The sequence below is a fragment of the Vigna umbellata genome, chromosome 2, assembly GCF_029865625.1.
Source record: "Vigna umbellata cultivar VRB3 chromosome 2, Vumbellata_1.0, whole genome shotgun sequence".
NCBI classification, from domain to species: Eukaryota; Viridiplantae; Streptophyta; class Magnoliopsida; order Fabales; family Fabaceae; genus Vigna; species Vigna umbellata.
In genome coordinates, this window is record NC_142166.1 from 42,584,951 (window position 1) to 42,599,355 (window position 14,405).

The 14,405-nt window shown below is 28.6% G+C and overlaps 1 protein-coding gene across 1 annotated transcript; it reads left to right on the top strand.

Moving 5' to 3' along the window:
- Positions 1–6,072: 6,072 nt before the first annotated feature.
- LOC124828437 (uncharacterized) lies at positions 6,073–9,014 on the top strand. Its single transcript, XM_047301723.2, has 6 exons — positions 6,073–6,299; positions 6,431–6,566; positions 6,642–6,715; positions 7,636–7,762; positions 7,873–8,145; positions 8,519–9,014. The coding sequence occupies exons 2-6, from the start codon at positions 6,447–6,449 to the stop codon at positions 8,786–8,788; spliced, it is 864 nt and encodes a 287-aa protein (XP_047157679.1). The 5' UTR covers positions 6,073–6,299; positions 6,431–6,446; the 3' UTR covers positions 8,789–9,014.
- Positions 9,015–14,405: the final 5,391 nt, after the last annotated feature.

Below are 14,405 nucleotides of genomic sequence, written 5' to 3' on the forward strand. Positions count from 1 at the left end.
GGATTTGAATTGATGCCTTTCATCGAATCCTCCTAAAATTGCATTGATTTATCCGAAAGATTTCACTTCAATTGGAATTGTATAGGTGAGAGAGAGTATTGAGATGAAAGAAAATAAATTGGATAAGTTAGGAAGGTAGATTAGGGTTAGGCGATCGATTCTGATTTTTTTTTTCAATTGGGGCTACGGACAGAGAAAATGTTGGAGTAAGAGAGATGAAAGAGAAATGATTGAGAAAAATAAGGGAGGTGAGTAAGGGTTTAGGGGTTTCTTTTTTTTAGTGTTCAGAATGAAAATTATGTCAGAGAAAATGTTGGAGTAAGAGAGAGAGATCAAAGAGAAAGGATTAAGAAAAACAAGGGAGATAAGTAAGGGTTTAGGGGTTTCTTTTTTTTAGTGTTCAAAATGAAAATTATTTAAATACTCTTAAAATTGAGAATCCATAATATATAAAGATATTTTTAAAATCCATTACACATAGTTAGAATGTACCAACTCAAAAAAGAGCTAAGTTAGCAAATCCATATATATATATATATATATATATATATATATATATATATATATATATATATATATATATATATATATATATATATATATATATATATATATATATATATATATATATATATATAATAGTAATTTATGGTTTTAAAAAACATGCTCATGTTCGTCGACAAGTTTTCTAGTTTCTTTTCTCTTGGAATCACTTCTTCCTTAGTGTAAGCAATAAATTCAGATGGCTGTATATGTTTTTCCTAAAAATAAAAAATAAAAATAAAAATAAAAATGTAATTATAAATTCAGATGGCTGTATATGTTTTTCCTAAAAATAAAAATAAAAATAAAAATGTAGTTTATTGCCGATGCAATCAATAGTAAAATCCAAAATATATACAAATAATGCTTAGCTGCTAAGAAATTCAGAAATGTTGCTTGACTGTATATAAGTTGTAGAGTTTTAAAATTTTGCTGCCATTCTGAGCAAACTCTTCTGGTGCCACTACCAGATGCTGATGCAGACTTGGGGAGGTGAGTTATTCAGTTAATTAGGATGAAAGCTCACCAGCTGGCAAATCTTTATTGCAGATAAATGGAAACAGTGCTATGAAAGATGCTAATTAATTGTCATACTATATATTATTTTTAACATGAAGTATAAGCTTGGACGGTTCAATTATGTTTCTTGTTATCTAAATATCATCATAATATGGTAACAGATAAATGAGAATTTAAAGTATTATTTTAATTGGGGTAGATGGTGGAGGAAATGAAGAGTCATAAAAACCTAGTAGAAGACTCACCTTGTGGCCTCTTTAAGGAATCGTCCTTTCCATTGTGTTGGTTGGGTGTGCTTCAAGTTAGGTTTGCACTAAAGTGTGGGACATTATGTCGTATTTTTTTCACGCATGGTTTCTGCTCCATCTTTCCTTAGCCCTAAAATGCTACTAATCTAAACCCAAACCTCAAGCTCCACATATAATCATGAAAACCCATGCTTTCAATGTGTAATAGATAATTTTACTTTTCTTAGATGGCACCAAATTATAAACACCTCTCAGCAAGGCTAAATGGATGGAGGTCAAAGGATTCAAGAAGCTGGATATATATAACAAGTTGTTGATGAGGAAATTGGCTTGTGAGCTCATTTCCAACCCAAAAGCTTTGTGGGTCAATGTATGAAAGTATATGTGCATAAAAATATCACATTATTCCTTTTCCTCACATATAAACTATACTTCCCTGTGATTCCAAAACCTGAAAAGGAATCACTTTTATTTTGAATCAGGTCATGGAAAATAATCATTGGATTTGGGTGTTATTAGTTGGAAAAATAATACAAAGTTCTCACTAGATGTATGGTTGCTCGGATTCAGTATGTTCAACTATTGATATATTTTAAAGAATGGTAATGTTTAATATATTTCTAAATGAGAGAATATATAAGCTATTCAAAATGTTTATTTTGAAAAAGTGGGAAAGGTGGCAACATCGCTTTAGGTATTCTTATTTACCAAAAACGTATTCAATTCCAAAATAATTTATCAATGTGATGAACTTGGAACTGGACCTTAAATTTTCTAAGTGAAATCTCAAGTTTAATTAATTAATTTATTTATGTATTTGGTTATTATTACAATTATTATTACTATTATTATTATTATTATCATTATTATTATTATTATTTATAACTATTAATAAATAATTTTTTTTAATAACTGGTTTTGGTGTGCACATCTTACCATCCATTTTATCTTTATTGATTTAAATTACTTTATTAGTTATTTACTTTTTAAATTTTTAACTGTTTCTTATAATTATAATTATTTTTAAAAATATATATTTTTAAATTTACTAAAAGAAATATTGTAATCATAATTAGAATAAATATTTTTTATTTATTATAATAAATTAAAAATAGACCCATATACATAACTAATGTGTTTCCACTAATTAACATGTTAAAAGAATAATCAATTCTGAAGGTAAATTATAATTATTGAAATAATATTGTTAAGAAAATTATTTACGAGAATTAGGAATTGGTTTCACTAATGTGTTGATATAAGATTCAATATTATAAGTTATCTTAATGCTCTAATAGTTATCTAATCTAAAGTATAAAAAGATGGAATATGTGGTGAGAAGAATAGAAAATTCTAGTTTAGAAACTTTATCTTAGTCATAAAATGTTAATGGATTAAATTTTTGTGTAGTAAGTTGAAAACTTGTTAGTAATAGCTCTACAAACTAGGAGATCACCACAAGTTCATAACTTGTTAGAGTTCCGATATCAATACATGTATTCGAATAATTGAATCTTACATGAATCTTTATATGTAATATATTTGATTTTATGAATGATTAGTGTGATGTTAACTCTATGTCTATTTTATGAAAATTCTTTTGCACTTTTAGCTTATAACTTCTTTTGTTTTGTGTATTGTTTTTTCTTTTATGATGATCACCTTAATAGTGTGAGCATACGAGAAAATAGGAGTGGACTCAACTCAAGATGAGAAAAGTGTAGATAGTTTAATTTATAGGTTGGGTCTAGTTTGTACATGATTGTTTTGAAATACCTTTGATTTATTATTTTAGTTATAGTTCTTTATGTTGTATAGAATCTTAGTATTTACTATTTCTTATGTTATTATTACATTAGTTTATTTTTTTGATTATTGATCATGTGATATTTATTTTGGTAATATTAATCTAATGAAATAGAATGTTATAAGTAATAGATAAATATTTTAATATGTAAATTATATTTTAGATTTATGATAAATACTTTATATAGTTACATAATATTATTTTTAATTATTTATGATTATATTTTAGATTTATGATAAATACTTTATATTTTTGGATAACTATAATGATTTATTCCTCAAGTTTGAATTTTCTGTGTTTTTATTATTAATTATGTGATGTTTATTTTAATAATATTAATCTATTAAAATGAAATGTTACAAGTAATTGATAAATATTTTTAATATGTAAATTATATTTTAGATTTATGATATATAATTTATATAGTTACATATTATTATTTTTAATTATTGACTATTATTTTAAAACTAACATTAAAATTGGAAAATATTGAAAATGATTGGTTAAAAGAGATAGAAAAAAATTAAGTTTTTGGTAACAATAAAAATCAAATCGAATATTAAAAGCATCAAAAGGATATATGTAAGTGCATTTGAATTTTAAAGATAATATATATATATATATATATATATATATATATATATATATATATATATGTATATATTGTTTGCCAAATTGTTTAGTTGTTATTAAAAGTATAAAATTGATATTAGGAATGTATCTCTACTTTAAAAATGAAATAGATATTTAAAATAGGTTTATCGTAGTTCAATCACAGCTTCTTAATTTATTTTATTAAAAGTATAAAAACATATACTTTGATTCATGTTATGGGAGTAAAATATACTACTTAATGAGAGGAGAATAGTCACACATGCAAATTAATGTAGGAGAGACTGAACAAAATATATTAATTACTGTGATAAGTAACTATGAAATATTAATAAAAGTGAATGAATGACTAAAATATATTTTGAAATTTACTATTTCTTAGTGTTACAGTTATATGCATTTTATACTTCATTTATAGTTATTTTTATTGGATTTTCTAATGTGAAACATAGGTTCGGTTTCTATCAACGTAATATTGTAAAAAAAATATTTATTAACACGTTTTTTATTTTTTATGAGGAACTTTTTATATAATTTAAAAGTTTTTATGTATCCTTCTTATCTGGTTAGTAAAAAAATACTAAACGCTCTAAATTTATTATCTTAATTTATTAGATATTGATACTTCACAGGCACTTTAAAAACTAGTAGTCAATATAATAATATTTTTAATTATGTATCACATTTTAATTTGAAAAATCAAATATAAAATAAAACGATAATTTTCAACTTATATAAAAAGGATAATATAAAATAATGATACAACAAGTTTGGGTCTATTTTGTTGCTACCTCGCAACTTTGAAGATAGGAGTGAGAAGAAATGAAAAACTAGGGATACAACAGTAACTTTCCCTTGTTTATTTTTAAAGCTGGGGTTAAGAGTAAAAGAGGTCACATAACACTTCCCAAGGCACACTAAATTTTTAAATAGGATAAAATCAAATTTCAAGATACACAAAGAGATTTAAAAGTATTTTACTTAATTTAAATTTATAAAAAAAATCTTATGTCACTAGTATTATGTAAAAAAAAGCACACGTCACTTTCACCCTCATCCTAAACAACGTTTTAAAACATAAAAAGAAAAGCGTGGAAAAGAGATTTGTGTAATTGAGTTACATAAGAATTTTAAAATTTGAAATATTTGAGAAATAAGCGTTACAAGCAGCCGGTTGGAGTTTGCTTTCTAACGGATAACTTTATCGTTAGGTTGGATACCGTTACATTCCAACAATCACATAAATTATAGTGAGAGACGAAAATACCCTGGCCATTGTCATTTACTATATTTATTAATTTTATTCTGGACTGAAAATTTTCCAAAGAAGGAAGAGAAAAGCTGAAAAGGTAAAGCTTGTGTTGGGAGCATGTGAGGAGGGGATTTTGATTTTTGAGAGCACGGAGTCGATAATTATTAATCACAAAGTTGATGAGAGATGGGCATTTGCCACACGTGAAACCTTTTCATGTTTTTTGCTTCTGTCCCACGAATGGTTTATGATTCACTGAAATATAATAAAAGAGAATTGAAGCTAAATCTCACAATTCTGAAAAAAAAAAAACTCACTTGATTGAATGACTCCCCTTGTGTTCCGAAGAATAAAATTTTATAAAGTCACAAATTAGTTGGCAGACCTTGACTTTTTGCACATGAACATCACGAGATATCTGATCCCATGGAATGTGTATTGCTTCTTTGTAGAACCCACTATTTGCCAATTTGCCCACAACCCTAAGACCACCCACATTTCTGTTTCCTGCCAAAGAGGAATACCATCACCCACCCACATACACTCTTATTCTTCTCAAACCACTACCTACCATTTTCTAATAAAGTTGATTAATTTTCACCTCCATCTCTTTTATAGCAAAAATTCATGTTTATGACATAATCAAATCCATAAATGTTACATTATTTTCCTTTTACATCAATGCTTTCAGTAGCAGTTCGCTTATGTGGTTAATCTTTGACTAAATTTAGTACGAAATAAATAAAAAAAAGGTAAGATCGATCGAGTTCATCATCATCGTCACAAAGTGGGTGGGTGATTTGCTAAAGAAGGGAAACAAAAGAAAAAAAGGGTAGCATTTGCGATAAGGGCAAAGAAGTAATATTACTGTGCTCCCTTGTAACAACCGACATGTGGCGGTACATGCGGCGCACATGCTTACAGTCCCTAGTTACAAAATACAAATATACAAGGGTTGTTTGAGATTCAAGAATAGAGAGAGAGTGTAAATGGTAATTAACAAGAAAATTAAAAAAAAAAAAAAAAGTTGAAAGAAAGATAACGGAAGGGTTATATAAGAAAGTGTGTATGCTTGGTTGGCGTTTGCTTTGTTTTGAAACAGAAGAGGAGTAGCTTCTACTTTGTTTGTACTACTCTACACACCAGTCTCTTTTTCTACCCATTAAGATTACCTGCCCTTATATATATAAATAAATTTACTTTCTGCTGTGTTCCTCTCTACCATTGAGCAAACAAAAAGAATCTTGGAGATCGGGAGGTCATCGTCGTCATTTGTTGGCTGAAGATTAACATAACGACCTCGGGCACCCAGGAACAGGCACGGTCCCCCCTTCCATTTTCTTGTTGTCATTTCTTGTGTTTTGTTTTATTGGGAGATTTTGTAGACTGGAGATGGAGGGATGGAGGAATGAGTGATAGCTAATAAGGTTTGATTAATTGGTCGAGCAGGGCATTACTCAGCAATATGGAGAGAAGCACTCCGGTGAGGAAGCCACACACTTCAACCGCAGATCTGCTTACTTGGTCGGAAACTCCTATTTCTGATTCCCCACCTCCTCCTTCCTCCGCCTCTCGTTCTCACCAGGTATATTTTCTACCCTTCTTCTTTCGCTCCTGTTAAAATTTCTTTATTTATTTTTCTTCTATTGGGGAATTTCAGCCGTCCGATGGGATCAGGAAGGTCGTATTTGGGGGTCAGGTCACCGACGAAGAAGTCGAGAGCTTAAACAAACGGTGAGATCTAGTCCATTCTCTCTCATAATTTTTTTTATTATTAAAATTTGTAACCCATTTGGTCTTGTTTTGAAATTCCAAAAGGGGCTAGTTCTTTTTTCTCTAAGATATGCACAATTTGTGCGTGGCTCTGTATATTTTTACCTTTTGTTTCTGTCATTGATGTATGATCAATAATTTGTTTCTATTTTTGGTACCAATCTTATTTTATTATTGACCCCTTTAATTGAAGCGGGTGTTTGAAAGTGGGGCGAATGAGATTGACTGATTTTGTTGGATTTGGATTATCAGATCTATCTTTGAACCTTGCTTTCTTGCTCCTCCTGATTTTCACCACGTCTTATTCTTTGTTTTAGAAAGTGAACTGATGAATTGAGCTATTTCCTACCATTAGTGTGGGGAAGTCACATTTACAACATCAGGCTGTTTTTGAATTGTGACGAGAAATTAAATTCAAGATATGTTCATTCTCGCTCTTGTCCCTGCAAAACCCACAACTCTAGCACATTCATATTCTGTGTTCTAATTCCTCACCGTCACTTTGTTAGCTACCAATTATTACTCTTTTGTGGAAACGGGTCATATCACTGAAAGTTCCAACTATACATTGTCTCAGAGTGAAGAAAACACTATTTATTCGTCTATTTTTTTATCCCCTTTCCCTTTGTTCCAGTCTTGGAGGTTGCCTGAAAATAGAGAAGTATAATACAGAGCATTGATTTCGTTTTCTTATATTTTTGTGTTTTTCATTTTCTTGTACCTACTTTATTATGATTCTAGACTTAATTAAAATGAATATGAATTTAAATTTTTAGTCATATTCCTTCCTGTCCTTATTAAAAGGACGGGAGGCAGTATTATGAATCCTAGATCAACTTTGCCGTGTTGCGCCTGAAATTATCTAGTTGTGGAATTTCCAGAAAGCCTTGTTCGGAGTATAAGATGAAGGAGATAACTGGTAGTGGAATATTTGTAGCCAATGGAGAAGACGATCCCTCAGAAGCTGGCAGTACGAACCCAAATAAGACTGGAGTACGTATGTATCAGGTACTTATATTTGTGTGTCTAAACATGCGTGAACACAGATGCTTTTACATATTGTGTCAGTCATTAAATTTTGCTAACTTGGAGCTTTATTGTTCACTGTTGAATTAAAGCAAGTGACTGCTGGAATCAGCCATATCTCCTTTGGTGATGAGGAGAGTATTTCTCCAAAAAAACCAACTTCCTTGCCCGAGGTGGCCAAGCAGCGTGAGCTAAGTGGAACTTTGGAAAGTGAAGACTCTATATTGAAAAAGCAACTTTCTGATGCGAAGTGCAAGGAGCTCAGCGGTCATGACATATTTGCTCCACCACCAGAAATCAAACCCAGTCCAATAACTCCTCGCATACTTGAGTTAAAAGGGAGCATAGGCATTGGAGAACGTCATGTATGCACCACTCTAAGTTGCTAACCTTGAATTATTTGGGTGAATATTTTTCATATTTTTATCATTCTCCCGAGAAGTTTAAAATTTGGATACTTCAATAAACATAAAGGCAAAAGAGTGCATCTGTTAATCAACTCTGGTCGGCATAGCACTCTTCCCCCTTTGCAAGATTGGGTTCCATATCCATCTCTTGTGAGTGAAGAAAATTTGGATTGGTGGGGGCATACATTGTTTAGACAAATATGTCACTACAATGATCTTACAAGGAAGTAGAGTTGATGTTCTTCATGCATAGTGCATACAATGATGTTTTTGTTTAGCATTTATCATTGGGCATCTTTAAATAAGTGGTTTGTGTTATCTTGGTATACAGGCCGATGGAGATCAAAGCGAAACCAACGCTGCTGGGGAACCAATGAAAACAGCAAAGAAGATCTATGACAAGAAATATGTAGAACTTTCTGGGAATGACATATTCAAAGGTGATGTGGCACCCTCATCTGCTGAGAAATCATTGAGTGGGGCTAAACTACGAGAGATGAGTGGCAGCAACATCTTTGCTGATGGAAAGGTAGAAGCAAGAGACTACCTAGGTGGCGTACGGAAGCCACCCGGTGGTGAGAGCAGCATTGCCCTGGTATAATTTATTAGGTCTAACTTATCTTCATACTGTCTTGTTTTGTTTTAATTAATTTTTAGTGGGGATGTGTTATTATATTATTTGACCTTGTATTCTGGGTTTTGGGAATTGGTGTTTTAGGTTTCTTGATGTCTTGACCAAAAGAACCATATGCTAATTGGTTGTATGTCCATAATCCTATGCTTCCCTGTGTTTGCTTTTAATGAAGTGATTTGAACTGTTTAATTGATTCTGTGATTCAGAAGTGTGAATGCCTAGGTTTGAATGAGTACACCTTTACCAACGGTACAATATGCAATAATATCAATCGTGATATTTTTTCCATAAACATTGTTTTATCACTAAATCTTTTAATTCGGAAATTAAATAAATTTGTTGTAACCGTTAATTAATGACAGGTTAACGTTATTTAAAAAATATCAGTCAGATAACAAATTTTTTTTTTAAAAAATATCAAATTTCTTTTGTTCTTTTATTGTTAGATAGGATTTAGGGGAAGTTATGGGATTTAAAGTAAAATAACACGGAATATTCTCGGCCATGATTTCCAAATGCAATCTTCCCTGATATTTTATGTTCACTTTAGTAAACATTGTTTTTTATTAGTAGTTAACATTTCTTCTTGAAAAAAAAGCTTTATTAGACAATATTAAAAATAAATTAAAAATGAAAATTAATAAGAAAATTTTGTAACGAACTAAAAGAATAAAGTTTTCAGAATTCTTCTAAAAGTTACAAGATTTTGACTTTCCACATTAACATGTTTTTGGGTTGAAATCAATAAATAATTAAAAGAAATTAAACATTTTCTGCAACATTTATAACTTTCTTTGTAAAATTGGTGTGCAAAAGCATCAGCATATCAAAAAATAAAAATAAATACCGAATTCAGACAATTCTTGTTGAAAATTTTTAAGAACAATCGTATAAAAAAGAAAACACACGAAAACAAGAATGAAAGAAAGAAAAGAAAAACTAAAGTTAAATATGAAAAAAAAAACTGTACTTGAAATTTCTTCTGAAAAATAACTTTGAGATGTTAGGATCAATAGCACATTCCATAATAAATATGTTTGATAAACAATATTATATATATATATATATATATATATATTCGAAAATGACATATTTGATATCATAATAAAATTTGAAGATAGAAGAAGAAAAATTAAAGGTAAAAAAGAAAGTTTCAAACTCAGAGGTTCTATCTAAAATTAGGAAGATGAAACCTGCAAAAGAAATCTTTCATAGTAAATTAGGAATTTAAATCCACCAAACCCTTCTTTTGCCTCATGTAAGGCAAGTTTTTCTCCACAACTATTGCCTTAAAAGTTCATATTTTTTTTGTTATTTGTATACAATTAAACCATCTATTTATAATCTTCCAAGTTACCAATATCGGATGACCAAAATGAATCTAATTCCATCAATGCTTCCAACAATTCAGCATGTAATGCATAGTTTAAGTCAATATTTTGTGCAAAACAACCAAGCACTCCAACACTTCGGTCTCTGAAAATCCCTCAACAAGGAGCAATACCAAACACACATTTGGCAGTTTTATTAGTGTGTGTGTGTTTTTAAATATTAAATTAATTAAAATAAAATTTCAAAAAAATAGATGAAAATAAAACATAATAGAATAAAAATAATAAAAAATCAATTCAATTAATTATTTTAATTTTAAATATTAAGCTAATTAAATACAAATCCAAAAAGTAAATATCATTAAAACATAATAAAATAAAAACTTTATTTTATTTTAATCAAAATTTAAAATAAATTCAACATAAAAAATTATTTTTAAAAAACTAACTCTAGTAAATATTATCTTATATAATAGAACTGTAGTTTTTTTTTTAATAAAATTTTTAGTTTTTTTTTAAGTAAAGTTATCATATGATGACTTCAACTTATAATATTTTAAAAATTCAACTTCGTTATCTCTGTATTAATATAATAGTAATGATACTCATATTGATTTCATGTTACATCAATAAATTTATATTAAATGTTGATTAATCTTTGAGTATAAATATTTTTTTTACATAGTATGACTACTGATATGACTGGTGAAGATAAAATGAAGCTGATAGGTTATGTGAAGTAGAAGGGACACAATTGCCTTATCTGAAGCTCACACTATTCGAAAATCAAGACGAACTATGTTTATGTGGAAACATGTTGCTACAAAAGAAGTCAAAGGTTTATGTTAGAAATGACTCACTAAGAAGTGAAATCATGTGTATTTATGTGCAAAAGTAGGAGATCACTTATATATCTTTTTTCTTTCTTAAACTAATTTTTTTGTAGGTACATCTGTGGTGCATGTTTTGAGATTATATTTGTTTGAAGTAATGAGGTGTAGGATACTTATCTCTTTTAATTTTAGTGTTTAATTGTTATATGAAGGTGACAGATGAGGATTAAAGCACATGAATGTTCTTTTATACAAAAATATATAGTTATTTTTTCCAATAAAAATTATTTTTAAAAAGTGGTTATTTATTATTGTAAAATAAATTTAAATATACCGAAATATTATATACTAATTGAATGGTAACCATTTCTTTCTTTACATGTGTTTGATGTTGTATTTCATTGGCTTTTTATTCATTTTTTAGGATAGATTAATTGTCAATTTTATAAAGTATTTTACATTTTATTTATATATTAATATGCTTTTTTTACTTATCTCTATTAAATATTTTGAGTATATATATTTTTATCAATGTGAAAAAAAATCTATAAATCATTAAATATATGATAACATTTTTTTAAATAATCAACAAAATATAATGAATTAATTAGTTTTATTGATTTATACATTCCATTAATAGTATCTTATATCAAGGAGTTCATGGAATAGTTGATATTTAACTAATTTAATTCATGTTGGGGGGCGAAACAGGGTTTAGATAAAATTAGGCAGCACATTTTTATGAATTTTAGCCGTTACGAAAACATTTCCTAAATAATTCCATTCAACATCTAACATTTAATATTTAAAATTTGAATTTGGAATTCTGCATTTATAGCTTTTTATTTATTTATTTCTGTTTTATGATTTTAACTACTCTTACCAGACATTACCAAAATCTTTAGCAAATATTTGTTTTGACATGGTTTCCTTTTTCAAGAATTTCTAAGGATTATATAGATAAAAGTATCATTCTTATCAACATGTTTGACTGTCATTAAGTTATTTAATTATTTTTTACCATCTTTAATTAAATAAAATAATTATATTAAATAAGATAACTTTTTATAATCTGATAATTTTTACAATCTTTAATTGTTACAGATATTTTTAGCCATGGTTTAGTCTTCTTTTTATAATCTTATTTGACTAATAATTAATATATTCAAGGCATATGCTTCTAATTAAGGTATTTAAATAGATTAATATTTTCCGGTCCTCGGATAAATTGCTTGAATTTTCATTTTCAGTGCCATCTAATTTCTGTTTTTTCTTGAACTTTTTTCAATTCCTTTCATTTGTATTTGGTTCATTTACATCTAAACTATTGGTGAGTTATAATATATTAGTTATACTATCAATGCATTAATCAAAAATAACATGTTCAAATTCTTTTATAGTGTTCACGTTTGTTATAGATTTTAAAAGCTTTGTTGGTCAAGGAATAGCCAAATATACCTTCAACCTTATTATCAAATTTTTCAATATTATCTTACCATTACTCAACACAAAAGAATTTATAGCCAAAAATTCTTAGATGAGATAGGTTAGGTTTTCTACCTTTAAACAACTTATACGGTGTGAGTTTCAAAACATGTCTTACGAGAGTTCTATTTAGTACATAACATGTGCTTACTCCGTCAGCCCAAAAGTATTTTGGTAACGAATTCTCATTTAGTATGGTTCTTTCTAACTATTCCAAAGATCTTCCTTTCTAAACCACCATTTTACTATGGTGTTCTAGGAGTTGAGAAGTTATGTGAGATACCATGGTTTTCACAAAATATTTCAAAGTTTTTATTTTGAAACTCACCCCTATTGTTACTCCTAATTGACTTGATTTTAAGTTCTTTTTCATTTTGAATAATAAATGCAAATTTCTTAAAATCCTTTAGGATGTCACATTTTGATGAGATAAAGAAGGTCCAAGTAAATCCAGAGAAATCATCAACAAGTACTAATGCATACTAATTTCCTCTTATATTTGTTCTAGAAGGGTCAAACAGATCCATATTATTAATTCTAGTGGCTTTATATTGGATATATATTGCTTTGACTTAAATGATATTTTTACTTGTTTTTCTTTTTACATGCATCACAAAGTTTATTTTGCTCAAACTTGATTTCAGGTAGTCTTTGAACAAGATTCTTTAGTTTGTTTAAATGAGACATATGACTGTCAGCTAGTCTTTTATGTCATAGCCATGGTTTATCATTTTTAGCAAAAAAAAAAAAATACAATAGAATCAAAAAGTGTTTTCAAAGTCAATGATGTAAGTTTTTTGGTATCTTTTACTAATGAAAACTAATTCATCAGATGATGCACAACAAATCAAATAATGGTTTACTTCAAAACTTTGTCACATAGTTGGCTAATGCTGAACAAAATGTGTTTGAAGCCTTCCACTAGTAACACATTTTCTATTTCAAAAGATGAAGAGGTTTTTACCTTTCTAGTGTCTAGAATTTTACCTTTATTATTGTCACTATATGTGACATGTCCACTGGTTTTGTAGGATAAATGGTTGAACTTGCTTGTATCTCCAGTCATATGCCTTGAGCAACCACTTTCTAGGTACCACATGGACTTATTTTCTCTTTGATTATCCTGCAACACAAATTGGAGAGTAGTGGCAGGTACCCAATTAAATTTAGTTCCTTTCATGTTAAGGGGTTTCAATGATTTCTTAGGAACCAATTTAAACTTTCCTTTAGGAACACCATGATTCTTGTAATAGCATGAATTTGATGCATGACCTAGATGATTGTAGTAAAAACATACAATTGAGGGTTTTCTTATGTCAATAAACTTTCTGGCTTTTAATCGATTATTCTTACCAACATACTTTATTCCTTTTCTATTCAACACAATCATTTGTGAACCAAGAAGAACATCAAAATTTGAAGTTCCTATAGTGAATTTAGACAAGATTTTCATAAGGTATTTAATTCTTTCCATTTGTTTTGAACAATTTTCACAATATTGAGCACATTCCTTGTTTTCATGCATGGTGACATTTTTCTAGAGATTCTAGTTTTGATTTCAAACTCTCATTTTTCAGAATCTTTATTTTGTTTTCTAGCCACTTGTTTTCACTTTATACTTATTATTTGAGTACTGGAGTTTCCTAACTTTCTCGTGCAATCTTCAAATACATCAAGTAGTTGATAATACTTATTTTAAATGCTTTCAGATTCAAAATTACTCATATTGCTTTCAATTCATTAAGGGCTAGTGTAGAGGATATAATGTTTTTGGTTTTACATCATATTGCGCTCTGTGCTCTATTGTTTTCATAAAGAGTCCATTGTAAAAATTCTTTAGGCATAGTCTTACCATATTCCGTCTTTGTGAATTGAAAGGAACCATTAACAACAACATCTCATACACCTTTATCCATTAATTCTAAAAAGATTTTC